This window comes from Pinus tabuliformis, chromosome 2_2 (assembly GCF_031772625.1).
Source record: "Pinus tabuliformis cultivar Carrire ecotype Pingquan chromosome 2_2, CPIR1, whole genome shotgun sequence".
NCBI classification, from domain to species: domain Eukaryota; kingdom Viridiplantae; phylum Streptophyta; class Pinopsida; order Pinales; family Pinaceae; genus Pinus; species Pinus tabuliformis.
This window is the reverse complement of record NC_142300.1, coordinates 1,213,836,363-1,213,858,104: the sequence shown is the minus strand read 5'-3', so window position 1 is coordinate 1,213,858,104 and position 21,742 is coordinate 1,213,836,363. Positions and strand designations below refer to the sequence as shown.

The following is a 21,742-nucleotide window of genomic DNA, read 5'->3' as shown; positions in this document are numbered from 1 at the left end:
TTTTGGATACGATATTTATTGGTAATTTCTAGATGTTTTGTTGTTAATTAATAATTAATATTACTCATTGTGATATATTATTTTGCTACCAATTAATATTATTAATTGTTATTATTTAATATATATTAACTTATTATTAAATAATAAGAATAATAATAGTTGTACATTTAATATTTATAAGTAGTGTTATACAAACAATTTTATTGCACATAAAGTAAGTTAATAGATATCTTCAAATTATTGACATACATTTAAGAATTTTTATATTAAAAATTATTTGGCATGGACTACTTTGCATGCATCTCTTGTTATGGATTGGATTGATGTCTATCCACATTTAAGAAAGTGCCCAAACGTTTAATCCATATATGCACTCAAAAAACCAATTTAAACATCACAAATCAAAATCTCTTTGAAACTCCAAAAGTTGCACTTAAAAACTACTACTTATAAAAATATACATATTTTTTTACATTAAATACATATTATCTTTTTACATTATTTGTTATATTATAAAACTATACATATTTTTTACATTAAATAGATATTATTTTTTTATGTTGTTTGTTATATATTATTTTTTTACATTATTTGTTATATTATAAAACTATACATATTTTTTACATTAAATACATATTATTTTTTTATTTTTTTATGTTGTTTGTTATATAGAGAAGAAACTGTTTTACAATTTTATTTTATTTTCACCCGATTCCAATCAAAATCCCCCATGATACTCCAAAAAGTCCACTTAAAAAATAATACTTGTAAAAATATACATAATTTTTTTACATTAATATACATATTATTTTTTTACATTAATTGTTATATAGAAAAGAAATTGTCTTCCAAATTAAAAATAAACAAACAAACTTCATACACTATTTTTTATATCTAATTTAATTATAACCTACTTATAAAAATATACATATTTTTTATATAGAGAAAAAATTGTCTTAAAAATTCAAAAAAATTAAAAAAAAAATCTTCATACACTATTTTTTATATCTATTTTAATTTTAAATCTAATTTAATTATAACCTTGTAATTATATTATTGGGAGAACTTTTTTGGATAAAAATTTACAGAGGATTTTATATTCTTTCCGCCAAAAAAACATAAAATCTTCTACGTAGTTTCATATCGAAAAAATATAAAATCCTTTGCACAATTTTATCCCAAAAAAAAAATCCGAAAACATACCATCTCTCATTATATTATTATTAATATTTTAATTAAATAATATTTTTAATTAATTATATTTTTATATTATATTTTATAAAATAATTTATTATTATTATTATCCTATATTAATATATAATATAATATAAATTATTACTGTATAATATAATTTATATCGTATTAAAAATATATAAATATATTAAAATATTTAATATATGATTTATCCACTTAACACAATAATCGAATTCCAGACTGTGACATAGAAGAGCATGAAAGTGCTTGTAAAAAAAATTCCACGAATATGAAGTGTGCTAATAATAATTGTGACCAAAAAAACACTCCCACTACATTTAAGGCATCAATTCAACGGCATATTGATTGCAAACGGGCTCAATTTCAAAAAAGCTGGCCTAAACCTTCCACCAAAACGCGAACCAAAGTAGTTGCCCATTGGGAAGGCCATATTGCTACTTTGTCGAAATTAATGACACCTGAGCATTTGAATGTGTGCATCTTTTCAAAGACTTCCCTGTAGACTGTCAATGTGTCGAAATCTAGATTTTCCAGTTGTGTTAAGTTCCCAAACGATTCAGGAAGCACCAGCAGACTCCGGCACCAGGTCAGGCTAATACTTTGGAGATTCTTCAAGTTACCGAACGAATCTGGAAGCACCTGCAGACTAGAGCACCCGCACAGGTCAATAGTTCGGAGGCTCGTTAAGTCTCCAAACGAATCTGGAAGCACCTGCAGGCTACAGCACATTTGCAGGTCGATAGTTTGGAGATTCGTCAGGTTCCCAAATGAATTGGGAAGCATCTGCAGTCTTATGCACCTCAAAAGTCAATATCTCGGAGATTCGTCAAATTGAGAAACGAAACTGGAAGAAACGAATCTGGAAGAGGTGCATACTTTCGGCGTAGGGAAATAGTTTGTAGATTCGTCAAGTTCCCAAACGAATCTGGAAGTGCCTGCAGACTATAGCAGTTGGACAGGTCAATAGTTTGGAGATTCTTCAAGTTCCCAAACGAATCTGGAAGCGCCCCCAGATGCCAGCAGCTGTGCAGGTTAACAGTTTGGAGATTCGTTAAGTTCCCAAACGATTCTGGAAGCGCCCGCAGATTACGGCTCCCTTGCAGATCAATGGTTTTGAGATTCGTCAAGCCCCCAAACGAACCTGGAAGCATCTCTAGACCAAAACAGTTAGTCAAGGTAAGGTTTTCCAAGCTCATTAAATTTACCGAATCTGGGATAATGCACCTCTCGATCCAGTTCAGAGACCTCTGAACCTCCTCCATCCCAGACCTCACAAAGTCATGGGTTAACAGGCTCATTGCATTTGTAATCGAATTTGAGGGCCGCGAATTTGAGGGCCGCTCCGGCTTAGACCTGAAAAAAGCGGTACCTGCAAGGTAAGATATGAAGTTCGTTAAGCTCCCAAAGGAATGTGGCAAGGACTCCATTTCGAAACGGGTCCTTAAGTTCGCAAAAGAAATTTGGTATGCAGACCATTTTTAGATAGGAACACAAATATAGAAAAGGAAATTATACCTGCAAAGGTCCGTATTTCCAAGTGTTTCAACGACTGCAGATGCCAAAGTTCATCTGGTAAACTTGGACGCTCAAAACACAGGAGCACAATTTTTTCGAGATGCTTCAAATTCCCAATGGACCTTGGAACCTTCAAATTCACAATGGGCGGTCCAAAGCCCATACTTTCATCAGACAGAGCCTCAATAAACAATTCTCTCAATCGCTCTGGTGCCTGCAATGTTTACATTTTCGAAGTGGGTTTCCTCCCTCGTATGCTAATAATACTATATATCAAACCAATTAGAAAAAACAAAACACATTATGTCAAGGACTTCAAATGACTACCTGCGATTCATGCAGCCAGAGTGTTTCAAGCTTGGTCCCAGATATCTGTAGAAATTTTAAATTGTTGAGTGGAATCCAAGAAGGTATGCAAGAGTACGGAAATTTGTTCCACTTGAGCCATTTTAGTGAGACAGCAACGCTGAATATGCTTTTCATGAATTCGCTTTCTGCAAAATCACCTTCAGTCCTAATCAGCTGCAACTCCCTCACATAATTTGTGAAACTACTGCCTGCGAAGTCCGCAAGGTTTCTGAACACTGGGTGAGCCCTTTCGCAGCCAGATGAGTGTATCGTGCTAATTCCGTGCACCTAAATTGTTTTCTCAGTGAAATGTTAGAATAAAGTTGATTGAGATCCTTGAAAAGGTTAAGAATTCAAGACATAATGGACACAATTTTGAGAAAACACTAATTTGAATGTCAATCTAAAGCTTCAAAATACATACCAGAGATTTGTCGGACAGATGACGAAGGCTGTGGATTGGGCACGAAAGGCGAAGCGTCCATTCCGGAGGTTCTGTCTCGGCAATATGTCTGCCCAGGTCTCTCAGGTGGTCGTGTATTCTAATACAGTTTCGATCGTCTACTTCAACCAGACATCTGCTCTCCAGGTTCCGAAGACCAAGCCATCCTCCCCACTCCATTCCATCCCACATTCTTATAGCTCTATCTTTGTTTTCTCCTATAAAAAAGCAGACAATGTCTAAGAAAATCTGCTTCTCTATTTTATCCAGACCGTCATAGCTAATTTTAAGTGTAGCCAGTATATCTTCGGGAAGAATTTTGGAGATTTTGTGCAATTGCGCTTTCCCATACTCCAAATCTTTTCCACGAAGAAGACCTCCGAGCACTTTAAGGGATAAGGGCAATCCAGCGCAAGCATGCACAAACTCTTCGACCACTTGTTCAAATTCTATAGGAGGATATCGCTGGTCGAACGCATGGCAGCAGAATAGCTCTCGCGATTGTGGTCGTCTGAATCCTGTTAGCTTGAAAATGGAAGACTCCGCAATCCCTGAGCTTTGAAGTATATCCTTGTTTCGAGATGTGACTAGAATTAAGCTACCTTGCCTAACCACATCTCTCACGGGTAAAAGTAATGCTTCCACCTGCTGAAGATGGTCCACATCATCTAAAATTAGGAAAGCATGAGAAGATCGAAGATACCTTTGGAGCTTCTCTATTCCGACATGCACTTTAGCCAAGCCCTTAAGAATCATTTTCTGCAAAGATTTTAAAGATTTTCTCGCTGCGATTTCTCTGACATCGAATTGAAAGTAAGTTTGATTGTAATTTGATGTCCGACGGTTAAAGATCTCCTTTGCTAGGGTGGTTTTGCCAACACCACCAAGCCCGACAATTCCTATAACTCTAGTCTCTCTGCTTTGTTGGTCGAGTAACATCGCCCCTTCAAATTCTGCAACTTTCTCATCCAACCCAGTTGGATATCTAGACACATGTAATGGTCTTTTAACTTTTTTCAACACTCCTTCCACGACCTGTTCAAGGAGCTGCTGCTCATCGCTGAAATGAAATTACTAGTCAGAAATGCCTACAATATTAAACTCTCTATCAATCCAACAAGGAAGAAGGTAAAGAGTAAGAGGGAGAGTTGGAGTACTGACCCATTATACGTCTCCATATCGAAACCTTTTATTTCTGCAGCATCAGTGAGAGCCTTCCTCCATTTCTGGATGGTGCTGGGGTCGTATCGTGGTTTAGAATCGAACGTTGTCTTCTTTTCGAGTGTTTGCAGGGCTCGACCATAGACTCCTTTTTCGCCCTGCGTTCCCCATCGAAGATCTGCAGGCTTGACACCACCATAGAAGACTGGAATAATAGTTGACCCCGATTCGAACATGAGCAAGAGCTCATCAAGACACCAATTTGACTCTGCATATCGGGGAGAGAAAATAGCGATATGCACCGAAGCTGTTCGAATGGCACTCTGGATTTGAGGAGTTATATACTCTCCTGCTTGCAATTCATCTTCGTCGAGAAATACTCGCAGTCCGTGTTTGTTAAGGCGGTCATAGAGATGTTTGGCGAGGGTTTTCTTGCAGTCCGGACCCCTGTGGTTGATAAAGATATCAAAGACATAGTTGTTGGTGCTGGAAGATCCATATGAGGTGGATGCCATGGAACACAGAGTAGCTGCAATAACCTCAAGAGTCTCCTCCTCGTCTGGCTGATCTCTCAAACGGCAAAGTGGCTACCCGCTGATCTCTCTTTCTCAATACTCGCAATTGAGATGTACTTGTTTTGTTCGGCAGACTAAATCGTCGCAGAGTATATAAAGAACGAAATCTGTTGATGGTCTGGTAAAGGAGACGTGTCATGATAAACCATTTCTGCCTTTTACATAATTTGTCATAATGCAGGGTTCAGTCCAATCCGTGTGGAATATAGGGGTGAGTCAAATCCGTGTGGAATATAGGGATGGCAAATCACGCGTGAAAAGATAATGATAAACCATTTCTGCCTTTTACATAATTTGTCATAATGCAGGGTTCAGTCCAATCCGTGTGGAATATAGGGGTGAGTCAAATCCGTGTGGAATATAGGGATGGCAAATCACGCGTGAAAAGATAAGGAATATGTGAACGCAGGGTTCAGTCAAATCTGTGTGGAATATAGGGATGGCAAATCACGGGTGAAAAGATAAGGAATTGGGGTGTACAACATCTCATCAAAAATATATTTCAGACATTGTAGGTCGGTCGTACCTCCTGCTCACACTAGAAATTTCAGACAACGTGCGGAACAACTGTCGGCACTTATCTTTCTCAGCCACAAGTAAGTGAGTTAACGAGCATTATTTATTTTATTTATTTATGGTTTTTATAAATATAATGTAATTTTTTTTTTTGGGTGAGAAAATTAGCGATTCATATTTCCACCTCTATAGCAGTATAAATGCCCTTTGACATGCCAGGCAAATAGCGCTTGCCCTCTCTCTCCACGCTCCATTCATTTGTTCACGTGCTGTCACTCAGCGAACAAATGAATGGAGCATGGAGAGAGAGGGCGAGCGCTATTTCCCTCGCATGTCAAAGGGCATTTATAATACTATAGAGGTGGAAATAGGAATTTCCCAAAAAATTTATCATAATCAAACCAGCAACTATCATAATCATCTCATAATATTAACAAATAACATTATTAAAAATGTAGGCTATTAACTATAAATAAATAATACCATTAAAAATTTATATTATTATTTAAAAATAATTAATAAATATTTTAAATTCTTTAAATAATGTTATTAATTAATTTAAACTAATATTTTTATTATTAAATGTTAATTTATTAGGTAAGAATATAAAATAAATACGAATACAATGTTTTATGCTCAAATTCTAATCATATATTGAAGCTTAAGATTGTTCACCTAAATAATTATAGTGGTAAAAATAAAAATTGACATCATGTGAGGATAGTACAAAACCCATGTCTAAACACACACATATAATTATCAAATGCAAATATATAAAAGACTTTAAAAACTTACTTAAAAACAAATTTGTGACTAAAACTTCAACAAATTTAATATATATGGAATTAAATTCCAACAAATTTAATATACAATGAGTTTTTGGATTAATTTAATTTTCATTTTTAAAAATATTTATTTATTTCATTTTAAACCATTTTATTATTCATTTTTTACATAAATATGAAAAATAGTTATAATTGTTTTTTCCCAAAATTATCATACTTTATCTTCATACAATTTTTTTGTATCACTGTATTTTTTTCCCAAAGAAAAAATCAACGATTTTCTATTAAAAAAAAAGTTACATAGAGTAGATGCACAAAGCATTCAGGAATGGTCGAAGGGACCAGTGTATGTGCTTGACACACACATAGTAGTAGAGCTACAAAAAAATAGAAATAAAAAATAAAATTACAATTTGCCAGATAAACTAGACTTTTCTTTTTTTGCCTTTTTTCTTTTGGACTTTTTGTCAAACCCCAAGTGATGGAGTAGTAGTAACAATTGCCAACTCATTATTTCTTGTAATATTTGGGATTTCTTTATCTGAGTCCGAGCTCTGAGATAAATGATCTCGCTTAGTTCCACCTGTACCTTGATTGTTGTTCTCTCCCTTGAATTGGTTTTCAAGGATCAAAACTATTGCTGAGTTATTTGAATTCTCTGCTTGTTCCTCCTCCTTCTCTTCTCCCTCTTCTTGAGAGCTTTGTTGTTTTTGTGTCTTTATATGTTTGTTGATTCTCATCCATTTCTTCATCCTCATCATCAAATGATGGAGGGTCTTCTTTGTTCTTTTCTTTGCTTGTTTGCATGTGTTCTGCAAGTGCCCTGTTTGATGGCAAACCCGACATCTAAAGGCAGTGTTTTCGAAATCTAACCACTATGTCCACTTGAAGTCTTGATGTGTCAGGTGAATACAATTCGGAAGGCCTTTGCTTAAATCCATCTCCACACAAATACAGGCAAAAGTGAAGATCCCTTTGTCCATTCTTTCTCGATCCATATTTAGGAACCTTCCCAAAGAGTTTCCAATGCCTTCTAGAACCTGGTCGTGCCAAAAAGGGAGCAGAAAATTATGTAGCCTTACACAAACCAACATTTTTGTAACCACCATTCAGTTTGCATCAAAACCAAGAAACAATGGGGTTACAAAGAGACCCGCCCTTCCCCAAAACCATGGTCTGTCATTTATGACATAATTGATGTCTTTTTGAGTATCAAATTGAACTACAAAAAAACCTTTTGCACATAGATAAATATCGCAATCTCTAGTCATGTTGAGGTAGATCCACTCTTTCAAATCTTCATATTTGGGCCAAAAACCATTAAATCAACAAATAATAGCTTTTGCTTGTAAAATAATGAACAAACCACTTACTTCTGGTAATTCTATGGATAGATCCAGGGCTTTTTCCATCTTCTCTACAATGTACATTCCTGAGATTGTCAGATTTGGATTTTGTTTGTCCTATGTGGCAGCGTTCCCTCTCAATGCATCCTTGAACGAAGCCAGACCCTTGTCTGTCGAAGATGATCTAAATGGTGTGCTTGCTCCTAGGGCACCTCCTTGTAGTCTTAAATTGTGGATAATGGTAGAGTTCCTTTGAATACCATAATGTTTCAAATTTATCTCATCCTGCAAGATTTTTCTTGAAAAATTCAAACTTGTAATAAAGCAGGAATACCTGTAACATTTTGGGCCTTTTTTTCAGATCTGTCACCAGATCCGTTCCCCAGGCCCTTAACAATATCGATTTTCCAGGAATGGTTTTGATAAAAATATGAAACAAAACCTCCGAAATTGGGTCCTCACCTCTGGATTTTTGTCCCCGATTTAAATTAGTATTGATTTTCTCTCTGTTTGATGGTTGGGAACAAAACCCCAAGTTGCATGGGTTATTTCTCTTCTCGGCCTTTGCTCTTCCAATGCCATTAGTCACAGCAGCGACGATGTTGATCGATGCTCCTCCAACCCTGATTGCAATGTCTTTAGTCTCAGATCCAAGCTAGTGGGATTGGGGGGTTCCATTGAACTATGCTCGTAGCTGATGGATTTGTGCTTTGCATGCAACACATAACCATGGCTTAACCATGGATTCACTATTGCATGGGCATACACTGTCCCAAAGGAAGAAAACACATTTTCTTCAACCCATCTCTCTGCTCATAAACAAATCTGGGTATTTGGGCGAGAACAAAGGGCGTACGCAAACTCTGAAATTGATATCTCTGCGCGTAACTGGATCTAAGATTCTTGCTGAGAACAATGGGTGTACGCAGACTTTGAGGTGTCGAAAGAAGCAACGCTACAGAATCTATCTCTTCTTGCCTCCATCGTGTCTCCTTTCTCACATTTCTAGTTGCCCCCAATGAAGAAATTCGTAGTGCCCACCATAGTAACAACTCAGCGATAACCATTGCCAACGGCTTCAAAATTCCTCTGCAATTGGGCAAAAAAATAGAACCTGGTACCCTTTTCAGACACTGAATCTAGCCGTCGCAATCCATTAAACTCAAATCAAACTAACGACGATGTGATGGAGACGAAAACAAACTTCCTGCAACCAATGTGGATTGTCGCAGAGCTAGAGCTGATTTCCATGGTCGCCATCGTCCTAGCTTAAAAAATCCTCGATACTCACATGTATAACTGTTAATATGTATTTGCTATTATTATTATTTTTAAGTCAAAATTTTCTATTAATTCTTGAAAATGATACATCTTGAGGAGATCTTCTGCCATATAATTAAGGCTTCACTCCTACTGGATTTTCCGGCCATCAAGTACAAACAAAAGAACATCGAGATCATCAAAACAAATCTATAGGACCACATGTCGATGGCCTAGAAGGCCCAAAATTGTTCAAAAAACAAAATGCAGCCCTCTCTTCTCTTCTCACTATACATTAGCATTATCGAGACCTTGGTCAACAGTACCTCCCTTGGTAAGGCGGTGAAAAGCATCATGAACATGGGATTCCTTATGAGCCATGTGGCCCTCAAAGTTGTCCATCTGATCTTGGAGCCCCTTTTGGCCGTGACGAAGTGAGTCCTATCGGCCAAGAAAATGCCACTGGTTATGTTGAATATCGTTGAGAAAATTGATAATTTCATTCCTATCATTGTGTTAATTTGGGGCGTGCCCCTCAACTGATACCTAGACAAGGCAGATTTGAGATTCAAAATAATCAAAAGGGGGGCAGGTCCACCCATCTAGGAGAAGTGCCAATCGGTTGTTCCAACTCACCCTCGTCTTCTTGTTTCCCCACAGATTGACAGTCCCGTTGACCCCTCTTTCTGCCACCTCACCACGACCTGCCTCATTAATGTTGCATGGGGAGGCTACACACACTGCCTCCCAACACCAGGCCACACCACCAAGTAAAAACCCAGCTTCCTACACCCTTAGCTCTCATGCACATCCATGAAGAGGGGTACAAAATGTCTCTGCCCCTCACTAGATCAACAAAACACCCTCTCCCCAGCCAATGATCTCCACTCCCTTCCTTGAGGAACCACCATCTTCTACTTCCAGGGCACGAGGTGGCCACAACATGCCTAGATTATTGGATACTCCAAATCTATCCCTGCTCTAAGTCCACAAAGAAGGTTCAATTGTAGCACCCACGAATGCCTCGGTGAACCACTCTGCCCAAACTCCACCCAAACATTCACAATTGAATTGAAACACGAGGTGCTTCAAAATCACCAGTACCCCAACCTCTCTTGGTTGAAAATGACTACCTTCCCAATTGAGACTAAAACTAGAGAAACAAAGAAAACACACTCGCTTGGGCTACCCACCAAAGGAAAGTGCGACTGGAAACCACTGCTCATATTGACAGTTAAGCCACACAACTAAAGCATAAAATGTAAACTCTGTAACATGCAAGAATATTTGAATTACCTAAGAGGTGACTCTATCCCCTTCACTGATGGCCACAACATAACTACGCCTAGGTCTCGAGGTTATCCTCTCGCCGACTAAGCCAAAGCCATGAGCTCGACTACCAGCAATATCCAACTCCCAAGCACGATTCGACTTAGGGTCCCATATTACAGTTTGAGTTACCACTACATGCATAGCGGCTTCATAAGGCCAATCTAAAACCATAGTCGTTATTTTCCACCAGTCAAGACCCTAGCTTGGGTCTCTAGAGAGGCTCCACGAATGAATCAAGCTGGTAATTTTGGCTTAAATCCAAGCTCGTATCTCCTGGTTGCTACATCTACTCACAAATGCCATCGCCATGAATAATAACCCAAGTGTTTTCGAGAACATTCCCCTATAGGCCACTAGGACCTTCATACTCAACACACTTAATTGTCATTGTTGCCACGTGGAAGGGAAATGAATGCCCCGCTCTGGCATACTTACCAAGTTCGTCACCCCCAACAGGGAAATATGTATTTATTATTATTAGATATAAACAAATATTGTCATAAATTGTCCTTTATTATAATGTCTGCAAAACCTTTACTAATAAGAATTACAAAAATAAATATATATCAACAACTAAAAAGGAGTTTACCAATATTTTTCATACCATTTGCACAAAGTTGGGTATCAAGGATTTTGAGTTGCATTTGGTCCTCAAATATTGCGGTTGCCTACACAGGTACATCCAAGACGAGATGAAGTTCTTGGACATCTCCTTACTCGGCACGGTGTACCGATACGCTATCGAGATCGAGCAAAAGTTTAAACAGAAGAAGCGAGACTTTGGATCTACAAACCCGAAGCAAGGGAAAGGCACCCCCAAACTGCTGAACAAAGGACAAAGCTAAGGCGGGGTGATCCAGGACAACCCGCCAAATCTGCAAGCAAAGAACAACACTGCGAAACTGAAGAAGGACACGAGAAAGTGGTGTGAGTTCCATAAGAGCTCCACTCACAACACAAGTGAGTGTTGGGCCAAGCAGTCACTGGTGGTTGAGCTAAAGTCTTCAAAATCAGATGCATGTTCCAACTCTGAGTCAGAATCCGATACGGGGAATGACAAAGGGAAGCAGATTATCGACGCGGAGCCCAATGCCACTATTTCCACTACGAAGATCCATAAGGAGGAACCCAGAGATCTAGAGGAGGAGGAGTGCCTCTTCCATTCCCAAATGTGGGTAAAGGGCTCCCCGCTACAGTTCATTGTCGACATTGGGAGCCAAAAGAACCTCATTTTGGCAGAGGTCATGAAGTGGCTAGGCTTACGACCACATCACATCCACAACCGTACACCATCGGGTGGCTTCACCAAGGATGGGATCTTCGCATGAGCCAACAGTTTCGCCTTCCATACAACATCAAGCCCTTCACAGATGAGGCATTGTGTGACGTTGATCCCCTTGATCTTTGTGATGTATTATTAGGCCAACCATACTTGTGGAAGTGACATGTTATGTATGAATCAAGGCCTCGTGCTATTATTGTTACATTGGGAAATAAGTTGTACAGAATACCGGAGGTAACATCGCCTACCGTCATCTCTTTGGTTACTTCAAAACAATGTAGTAAGCTCATTTCCAAAACTGAGAAATTTGTTTTCCTGATGATACGCCCTCAAGGAAAGAAGAAGACGGTGGCCATGACCTCTAGACATGGCTCCTCTGCATGACAACTACAGATGGACACGATTGTGGAGGAGTATGAGGACATCTTCACCTCCCCCGCAGGGTTTCCTCTGCACTGTCAGGTCAAGCATTCCATCGATCTGACCCCAGGTGCGTCGCTTCCCAATGGACCAATCTATCGGCACTCTGTTCTAGAGAATGTTGCAACAAAGAGGAAAATTCAGGATCTACTGTAGAAAGGTCACATCCGACCAAGTTCATTTCCCTGTGGGAGCCCGATCATGTTGGTACAGAAGAAGGATGGGACTTGGAGACTTTGTATTGACTATCGGGCGTTAAACAAGATCGCTGTCTGGAATAGGTACCCGATCCCATGGATTGATGACCTTCTGGACCAATTGAAGGGGGGAAAATATTTCAGCAAGATCGATTTGAAGTCAAGATATCACTAGGAACCAATCGAACCCTTCGATGTGTGGAAGACTGCCTTCAAAGCCAAGGAGGGCTTTTCAAATGGTTGGTTATGCCTTTCAGGTTGACGAATGCTCCTGCAACCTTCATGAGGCTAATGGATGACATCTTGCAGCCATTCACCAACTCATTTGTAGTGGTATACTTGGATGACATCCTGACCTTCAGCCAGAGTTGAGAAGAGAACCTCCACCATATCTGACAGGTTCTCTAAACACTGTGGCAACACAAGTTATGTGCAAATGTGGAGAAATGCACTTTTAGCATGACCGAGGTTCAGTATTTGGATACATTATTGATGAACGAGGGTTGCATGTGGATCTAACCAAGATCCAAGTCATTCATGATTGGCCATCTCCAACCACTCTAACAGAGCTCCGCAGCTTTCTGGGTCTTGGCAACATCTACCGCAAGTTCGTGTTGGGATTTTCTCATATCACTTGGCCCTTGATTCATGTCACTAAGGGAGGAGTAAAAGAAAAATTCTTTTGGTCTGAATCTCAACAGAGGGAATTCACAGAGCTGAAACATCGCCTCTGCTCGACACCAATGCTTGCATTACCAGACTTGCAACAACCATTTGAGATCAAGACATATGCCTCTGACTATGCTATTGGGGCAATCCTTACTCAACATGGGCATCCAGTGGCATATCACAGTGAGACACATTCAGACACAGTCCGGAGGTATCCCACTTATGACAAAGAAATGTATTTCATTGTGTAGGCTTGTCGACAATGGAAGCATTACATTTTGGGGAAGGAAATGGTCATCCACACAGACCACCAGCCCCTACAGTTCATACAAACCCAAGGGAAGTTGCAGAATGATCGCCATCAGAAGTGGTCCACATACCTGCAACAGTTCCATTTGAATATCAAGTATAAGAAGGGCAACACCAATAATGTTGCAGATTGCCTCAGTCGACCACTGATCATGGCGTTAACCACCGTGCTTAACTCTTATGGGCACGAGACTTCTGATTGGCCACTTCTCTACAAAAGCGACTAGGAATTCGACCACATATACCAGACACTCTTGGAGTGTCAGTGTGTTCCATATTTTCACCTCAAGGATGCCCTGCTATGCCACCTGGGTCACCTTTGTGTTCCTTCAAGCGAGCGTGCCAAGATGATTTGGGAAGCACACTACAGTCGGGCTGCTGGGCATTTCGGGGTCGAGAAAACGGTGGCAGTACTGCAGAAGTATTTCTATTGGCCGAATCTTCGACAGGATGTCGGGAAGTACATCAGATCCTACACTGCCTGTGCCATTGCCAAACCAACCATTAAGAAGCAAGGCCTCTATACCCCGTTGCCTACCCCTAGTCAACCTTGGGAATCCATCTCCATGGATTACATGCCTGGCCTTCCTTCTACTAAGCATAACCACTGTTTTTTTGTGGTCGCTGACAGGTTCTCGAAGATGGCCATTATGGCGGCTTGCAAGAAGAATATCACAGCAGAAGCCACTGATAAAATCTTCATTGAACGAGTGTGGGTACACTTTGGGATCCCATGGTATATCATCTCAGATCGAGACAACAAGTTCCTCAGTACATTTTGGACACCAAACTCACTAAGTCCACATCCTTCCATCCCCAAACTGATGGCCAGACAGAGGTTGTCAACGATATGATCATACACATTCTGCGTGTGTACAACTCAAAGAATCCACGCACATGGGATGAGAGCCTTCCATATGTTCAACACAGTTATAACCGGGCTCTTCACAACTCGACTAGCCACAACCCTTTTTAGGTGGGCTTGGGATTCCAGCCACTATGTCCCATTGATGTAGCCATGCCATTTGTAGCTACTCAAGCAGATTCGGCTCATGTCCAATTTGAAACAGATAAGGCAAAAAACTTCATTGAACACATCCAACATATCCGCCAGCAGGTCCATGACATTCTGGAGAAATCAAATGCCAAGTACAAGCAGCGACATGATCAACATCGGGTGCCATACAAGTTTCAGGTGGGCGACAAAGTTTGGTTGCATTTACAAAAGGAACACCTTAACGGAGCCTATCAGAAACTCAGACCACTCCGATATGGTCCTTACACCATTACCAAGGTTGTCAGAGACAATACATTTGACCTCAGCATTCCCCCATTCCTTGGCTTGCACCTAGTGTTCAATGTGGACAGCCTTCGACCATTCTTTCCACCATTGCAGAACAACTCACACCAACAGAGTTAAATCCAGATTGCATGGAACAAGCTGCAACTGATCGGATCATGGACACGCAGATCAAGCACACTCACCAGCAAAAGATCCAACTGTGTCAAGCTGTCAAAGCAGGTCAACTCCTTCCGGGGCAAGTGGCTCACCAGGACCAAGTTCAACAGAAGTTTCCTCATCTCATGGAGGAACTCAACGCAATGGGGACCATTGCTTCCTAAGGGGGGAGGAATGATCCAGGTGGATATTGGTGGCCACCCGCCAATTCCACTTGGACCCCCACCATTGTTTCTTTCAGTTTTTCAGTTTCCTTAATTGTAGCACGGTTTACTATTTTTAGCAGTTTTTGGGTCCTAAACTTCCGGAGCCGTTTTGAGGCCCTAAACGACGTTTTTTGGGAAAACTGGGAGTAACATGGCTCCATGGACCGATTTTTCTCATCCCAAAGTTGCATTCCTCAGATAGATCTTTCTAACGAGGTATTGTGCGCATCAAACGGAGATCGTATGCCAAAGTTACGACCCCAGGAAGTTGATGTACCAATTACCCAAAAGGGGGCCCATAGTTTGGTGCTCTATCTCCTAGGGTTAAGTTTTTGGATGTTTAAGGTTTTCCATTGTTTCTCAACAATAAATAAACCTTCGAGCCTCATTTTAAGATAGTTCAAAGGCATGTAGCCACCACATCTCTCCTCAGAAATCAGCTACCATCACTCGAGCTAGTTTATTTGCATTTATGTTTGTAAGCATATTTCAGTATTTTACATTAATGAAATGAAGTATTATTTATGTTGCATCTCTGTATTTATGGTTATCTCTATAATTTGTTGCATTCCTGTTTAAATCCGTATCAACAGGCCACTAGGACCTTCATACTCAACACACTTAATTGTCATTGTTGTCGCGTGGTAGGGCGATTAATGCCCCACTTTGGCATACTTACCAAGTTCGTCACCCCCAACAAGGAAATATGTATTTATTAGTATTAGATAAAAACAAATATTGTCATAAATTGTCCTTTATTATAATGTCTCCAAAACTTTTACTAATAAGAATTACAAAAATAAATATATATCAACAACTAAAAAGGAAATCCTTTAGTGTTAGGACTTTGGGGCTATAGTTTGTTAGAAAGAGTAGCATGAAAGGCTCAATTTGAATGTAGCCTTAGTCAAAATTAGTAAATCAAAATTAAACATCAGTAGGACAACTTGGAGGCAGGTAACTTGTGTGACATGGATCTTGTCACTTAGTTAGATCAACAAATTTGAGTTAGTGGGCTTGGAGTTTAGTTATGCACGTGTTAATTACTATTTTATAGCAATCTAGTTCATTTCTTTTCAGTTGTGCTTAGTTAATTTACCTCTAACAGTTAATAGAGTCAGTAGAGGATCAATTGTGTAGTGGGAAAATAGTCTAACTCGGAGATCTGTTAGTTAACTGATCAATCAACCCAAAATAGCTAATGCATGCAAGGAACTCAAATTACTCAGTCGTGGTGGAGATTCCAAGGAAGTGTAACATTAATTGTATACTAGTTGAGCGTACAGTTGTTGCATGCAAACAGGAGATCAATTCCTTGGGAATTGCACAAGGAAATAAGGACTTACCTATTGTTTAGGAGCTCCAATTAGCTCAGATTTGCGCAAGGAAATAGGAGGTTGGTGAGGGCATAAAGTGGCTAAGTGTTGGCTAGAAGTTCTCATTCAGAGGGAGAATAATTTTACCTTTGCAAGTTCTGCTCAAAGTTGGAGCATGAAATTGTAATTGCTTCTCTATTCTTCTATATTAATGCAATAGATTGGAAGGGGTTTTTCCCATTTGGGTTCCCCTAGAAAATATTGTGTACTTGTGGTTTTGATTGTTGAATGTTTATGCATGTTGTTATAAATTGTGAATTCCTTTTCGCAGATTAGTAAGTATAATTGTGTCTCTTCATTTATTTTAATTTCTTGACCAGTTGCAATTTTATCACAAAATTTCTATTTTGTGGCATCTAACAGAGAAATTTTCGGTTTATGTGAGAAGAAATATTATTTCAGATTGCTCATATTAACATATCAAATTTTGTGGAAATTCTACATGGTATCAGAGTTGGATTCACATTAGAACCAATATTTCAAAGTTCTTCCCCAGGAGGTTTGAATTTGCAGCTTCAATGTAGCAGGCTTTCTTAAGAGTTGGGAGCATGGCCTTCAATGAACTAAGATTAGAGTATGCGCTTGAAGAAAGCTCGAATTTCATTGCTTGGAAGGACTGCATGGAGGCAATGCTTGATGATAATGTTGTGTTAGAATATGTTAAAAATGACATTGTAAAATCCCAGTAGTCTAATGCACAAAAAATGGCCCAATGGAAGAAGGATGTTGCTAGAGCCAAGAGGATCATCTTGGAGGGTGTGAGAGACCATGCAGTCACAAAGATAAATGGCAAGGAGACTCCCTTTTATATGTGTAAGACCCTCATTGAGCTATTTGAAAATAAAAATGGCACCATAAAACCTGGTTTGATGAACAAATTGAGGATTGAAGACAAAGCGTATGAGGTAGTCTTCAGCAATGGGAAGGCATACCTCAAGAATTTTGCTTTAGGTGAGATCAAGCAAATTGGTGTCAAGATAAAGATCCTTTACACATTAGAGGAAGATGCATTTACAACTTTGAGGAGAAAATTAGATATTAGAGATGTGGTGGTTGAGAGGGAGCAGGATAGAGCTCTCAAGATGGAGCCTAAGCCAGTTGGAAGTTTGGCTGACCAACAAGATGATGATGATGATGACTAGTCAGAGGTGTCTAGTAGAAGAAGAGTTCAAGCCAAGGGAAGAGGGAGAAATTATAGTTATACCTCCAAGGGTGAGGTGGGGCGATGTAAAGCCTTAGCCCCAGAGTTGCAGAGATTTGGGCAAGGTCCATTGAGATGTCCTCCTCATGGATCATTACCTTACTACATGGGCCCAAAGTATTCAACAACAGGAGGATCAATGTTAGTCAGATACTGAGGAGTGCAGAGTATTCTTGACAACAAAGTAGGAGGCTCAATAGTAGAGTCAAGAACAACACAATTTTCTCAGTAGACAGTTGCATACATAGTTGACTCAATGTTTTGGATGCTTCTTAGTTGCAATTATTGCAGTGGAAGCAACAATAATGAGAGGTAGTGCTACAATACATTCCACATGTGTTGGATAAGGGTGGTTCAAAATCCCTTTCTTGCTAAGAGGGAATGTTAGAAAGTGTAGAAAGGAAGGCTCAATTTGACTTTAGCCTTAGTCAAATTGAGTAAATCGAAATTCCACATTAGTAGGACAACTTGGAGGCAGTTAACTTGTGTGACATGGACCTTGTCACTCAGTGAGATCAACAAATTCGAGTTAGCGAGCTTGGAGTTTAGTTATGCATGTGTTGATTGCTAATTTATAACAATCTAGTTCAGTTATTTGCTATTGTACTTAGTTAGTTGACCTCTAACAATTAATAGAGTGAGTGGAGGACCACTTGTGTAGTGAAACAAGAGTCTAACTAAGAGATCTGTCAGTGAACTGATCAATCAACCCAAAATAACTAATGCATACAAGGAATTTGAATTGTTCAGTTGTGATGGAAATTCCAAGGCACTTAAATATTAATTGTATACTAATTGAGTGTACAATTATTACATGCAAGCAGAACATCAATTCCCTGGGAATTGTGCAAAGAAATAAAAACTTTCCTATTATTTAGAAGCTCCAATTAGCTCAAATTTGTATAAGGAAATATAAACCTCGTAAAGACATAAAATAGCTAAGTGCTTGCTAGAAAACCCAACTAGCAAAGTGGCTACCCATTGTTTTCTCTTTCTCAATAGTCGCAATTGAGATTTACTTGTTATTCAGCGGATAAAATCGTGGCAGAGTATATATAGAACGAAATTTGTTGATGGTCAGGTAAAGCAGGTGTATGATATACCATTTCTTGCTTTCCATAAATTATGTGAATGAAGCGAAATAAATCTAAAATTATTGCAAGTTGTCGTATCAGCGCTGGATATTTGATTAAATAGTTAATATTAAAATGATTCTTCTTCCAAGTTATTAGGCAACTCGTTCCTTATCAAAAGAGTGGATTATCAAAAAACTTGGGGTTGAAGTTTCAAATTCAAATTTAATAATGAAGAGTTTGAAATAAATTATTGCAATTTACGTGAACATTGTTTTCTTAACTAAATATATTAAGTCCTAATTGAAATTTTATAGAAAAGAAGATGAAAATAAAAAGTGAAAAATAAAAAAATTATACAATTTAATATTCATTATATTCTTATAATAACATTTTACAATTAAATAAATTATTTTTATCTATAAAATATATCACTTTACTGTAATATGAATTTATTAACTTTGCCATTTATGAATTTAACATCCGTTTTTTCATAATTTAATATTATATATTTATTTTTATTATAATTTTAAAATGTTTTGATTTATTTATTTACGACAATTTTTCTGAATTTATGTGGATTTTCTTTGATAACCCTTACAGGTGTAATTAATTTTATCTTTAAACAAGGGACGCTGCAAGGCAGCAAGTCCTTACATTGAGTGTGGTAGAATGCTTGGATGAACTAGGTTCACCTCCTTGGTAACCAGTTGGGACTTCATCGAGTACAGTAAAAGTTCAATGTGGTAGAATGCTTGGATGAACTAGGTTCACCTCCTTGGTAACCAGTTGGCACTTCATCGAGTACAGTGACAATGAAAAGGGTGGGATTAGCTTCGGGTTAAGCAAGATGACAAGCCTGAGAACGCAGATAATACAAGTCACCAAAAAAAGTGTATTCTGTCAAACTGAACTCTGATTCATGGATGATTGCACAAACTTCGTGTAGAAAAGAACTGTTGATAACTACAGAATTGATGGAACGCTCTGCCATCTACATCAGGGGCTGGAAGGTACAGGGTACATGCTACCTTAATGGTGAATAATAGTAGCATAATATGACAATTGTGGATTTCCATAGTTGAGTTTTAGCAAGAGTGCTCGTACTAGTATTTCACAGAGCATCCCACATGAGAGGATTGGAAAGAGCAAAATGATTGAGGAGAGTGTGTATACACTTAAGCAGCTTCTGCTTAGATTCAAGGACTGTTCTCTAGATTTTTCCAGATCAATGTTGTATTTCAGAGATTCAGCTGCTGCCCAGCACTGAAAAGCAAATAAAAGACATGATTATAGTCTTGTGTGACATTGGTATTCAACTGGTAACCCCTCCAAAATCTGCTGACAAAGCCTGAGAATGCAAATAATACAAGTCACCAAAAAAAGTGTATTCTGTCAAACTGAACTCTGATTCGTGGATGATTGCACAAACTTCGTGTAGAAAAGAACTGTGTAAGGATCTGGTAAAGGGTAAGGATCTAGGTACCTGCAATTCAAAAATGTCAAACTTCCAAGAAAATTGAAATCCAGCAAAGAATAGCCACCAGAAAATGGCATTCTAGTGATAAAAATCAGAAAGGAAAGTACATTGTGTTAATAAAAATCTATCTTCATAGAAAGAGCCTTTTTCAAATTCTAGTGCTTTCAAATTTTGCTTTTACATCTACAGTGTTTCCGAAAGGAGAGCACATTTGTTCAATTTAAGCTTCATTGTCTATCTTCCAACTGATTTTTCAGAAACCTACTAGCCTTTGTTACTGTGCATAAATCTATGTCTTCTAATAAAACCCTCTTCCAAATTGGAATGTACTTTCATTTTTGCAATAACCACATACAATGCCTTGATTTTGTAGGCACGGGATTTGCAAAGGGCAGTATCTATTTGGGGGAGATTGAAGTTGCTCAGGTATCCACATTTGAAAAGGTGTGGAGTTGCTATGATGGAGGGTAGTATGATCAGGGATCCACTTTCTATAAGCCTACTAACTTACCGGCAGGCTTTGTCAGCCTAGGCCATATTGTACACCCTAACTGTTTGCCTGTGCAACGATGGGTTCTTGTGGCCAAGGAGACTAATGTTTCTGCAAAACTATCATCTCAATATAAATATTCCAACAATGCATTGGAAGCCCCTACTGCTCCTTTGTTATTTTTGCGAGACTGTGAAGGACTTGTGAAACAGGACAACGTCCAGCTCTTGCTAAACCACTGAATTATACTTTGGTTTGGATAAAAACACTGATGAAATATATTTGTTAGTCCTAGCAATTGCAAACCAAAATCTAAATTCATTAAATAGACATTTGAGAGAGTTAGCAACTGAATAAAGCAATAACCAGTTGAAACAACTATCACTAATAATTTAAGAAAATCACAATGTATTTACTATTAAGTTTTAACAAATATTATAATCACTAACCCTATTATGCCTTCTGCATCCTTGTCCACAAATTTCCCAAACAAGATATCTATATGGTCCAACTCTTTTGCAGCTACTCTGCTGGCCGCTGTTCAATATACATACAGAATAAGCAAGGACCAGATAATCAAAATCCAAACCAACTGAATTGCACAACGTAACATCTAAAAGATACAACTAGACAAATATACAGCTCAAATGTCAAAATCTATCATGCATGTGATAATCTAATATGCAAAATCATTTGTGAGGCTTAAGCCAAACCACTGTGTAAGGATCCGGTAAAGGGTAAGGATCTGGGTACCTACAATTCAAAGATGTCAAACTTCCAAGAAAATTGAAATCCAGCGAAGAATAGCCACCAGAAAATGGCATTCTCTAGTTTCCTACTTGCATCAATGTTATATGCTCTATGAATGAAGACCATTGGTGGAACTACGTCCATAAGAGAACCCAACTCATGCTAACAAAAAATGAAGTTTAGCTTTCAAGGTTGTACAAAAGAAGCTGCTTGTGTGGGCTGGAAGACCTATACACAGTTCATTGCAGAGAACTATCCACACATCAATGAAATTAGCTAACACACACAATTCACTCCATTAGAATTATTTTTTATCCAAGCAAACTATAAATCAA

At 38.5% G+C, this 21,742-nt stretch overlaps 2 protein-coding genes across 2 annotated transcripts; both read right to left on the bottom strand.

Annotated features, from left to right (window-relative positions):
• Window positions 1–1,879: 1,879 nt before the first annotated feature.
• Window positions 1,880–4,575, bottom strand: LOC149197862 (disease resistance protein RUN1-like). Its single transcript, XM_089405994.1, has 4 exons — window positions 3,503–4,575; window positions 3,058–3,366; window positions 2,731–2,944; window positions 1,880–2,584 (listed from the first exon to the last, which is right to left on the bottom strand). The coding sequence occupies exons 1-4, from the start codon at window positions 4,457–4,459 to the stop codon at window positions 2,016–2,018; spliced, it is 2,049 nt and encodes a 682-aa protein (XP_089262120.1). The 5' UTR covers window positions 4,460–4,575; the 3' UTR covers window positions 1,880–2,015.
• Window positions 4,576–4,608: 33 nt separating this feature from the next.
• Window positions 4,609–21,481, bottom strand: LOC149197861 (disease resistance protein L6-like). The gene is made up of 5 exons (XM_089408834.1): window positions 21,415–21,481; window positions 21,107–21,194; window positions 20,089–20,173; window positions 19,864–19,953; window positions 4,609–5,244 (listed from the first exon to the last, which is right to left on the bottom strand). Exons 1-5 carry the CDS (start codon window positions 21,479–21,481, stop codon window positions 4,609–4,611), a joined length of 966 nt encoding a protein of 321 aa, XP_089264960.1.
• Between the last annotated feature and the right edge of the window lie 261 nt (window positions 21,482–21,742).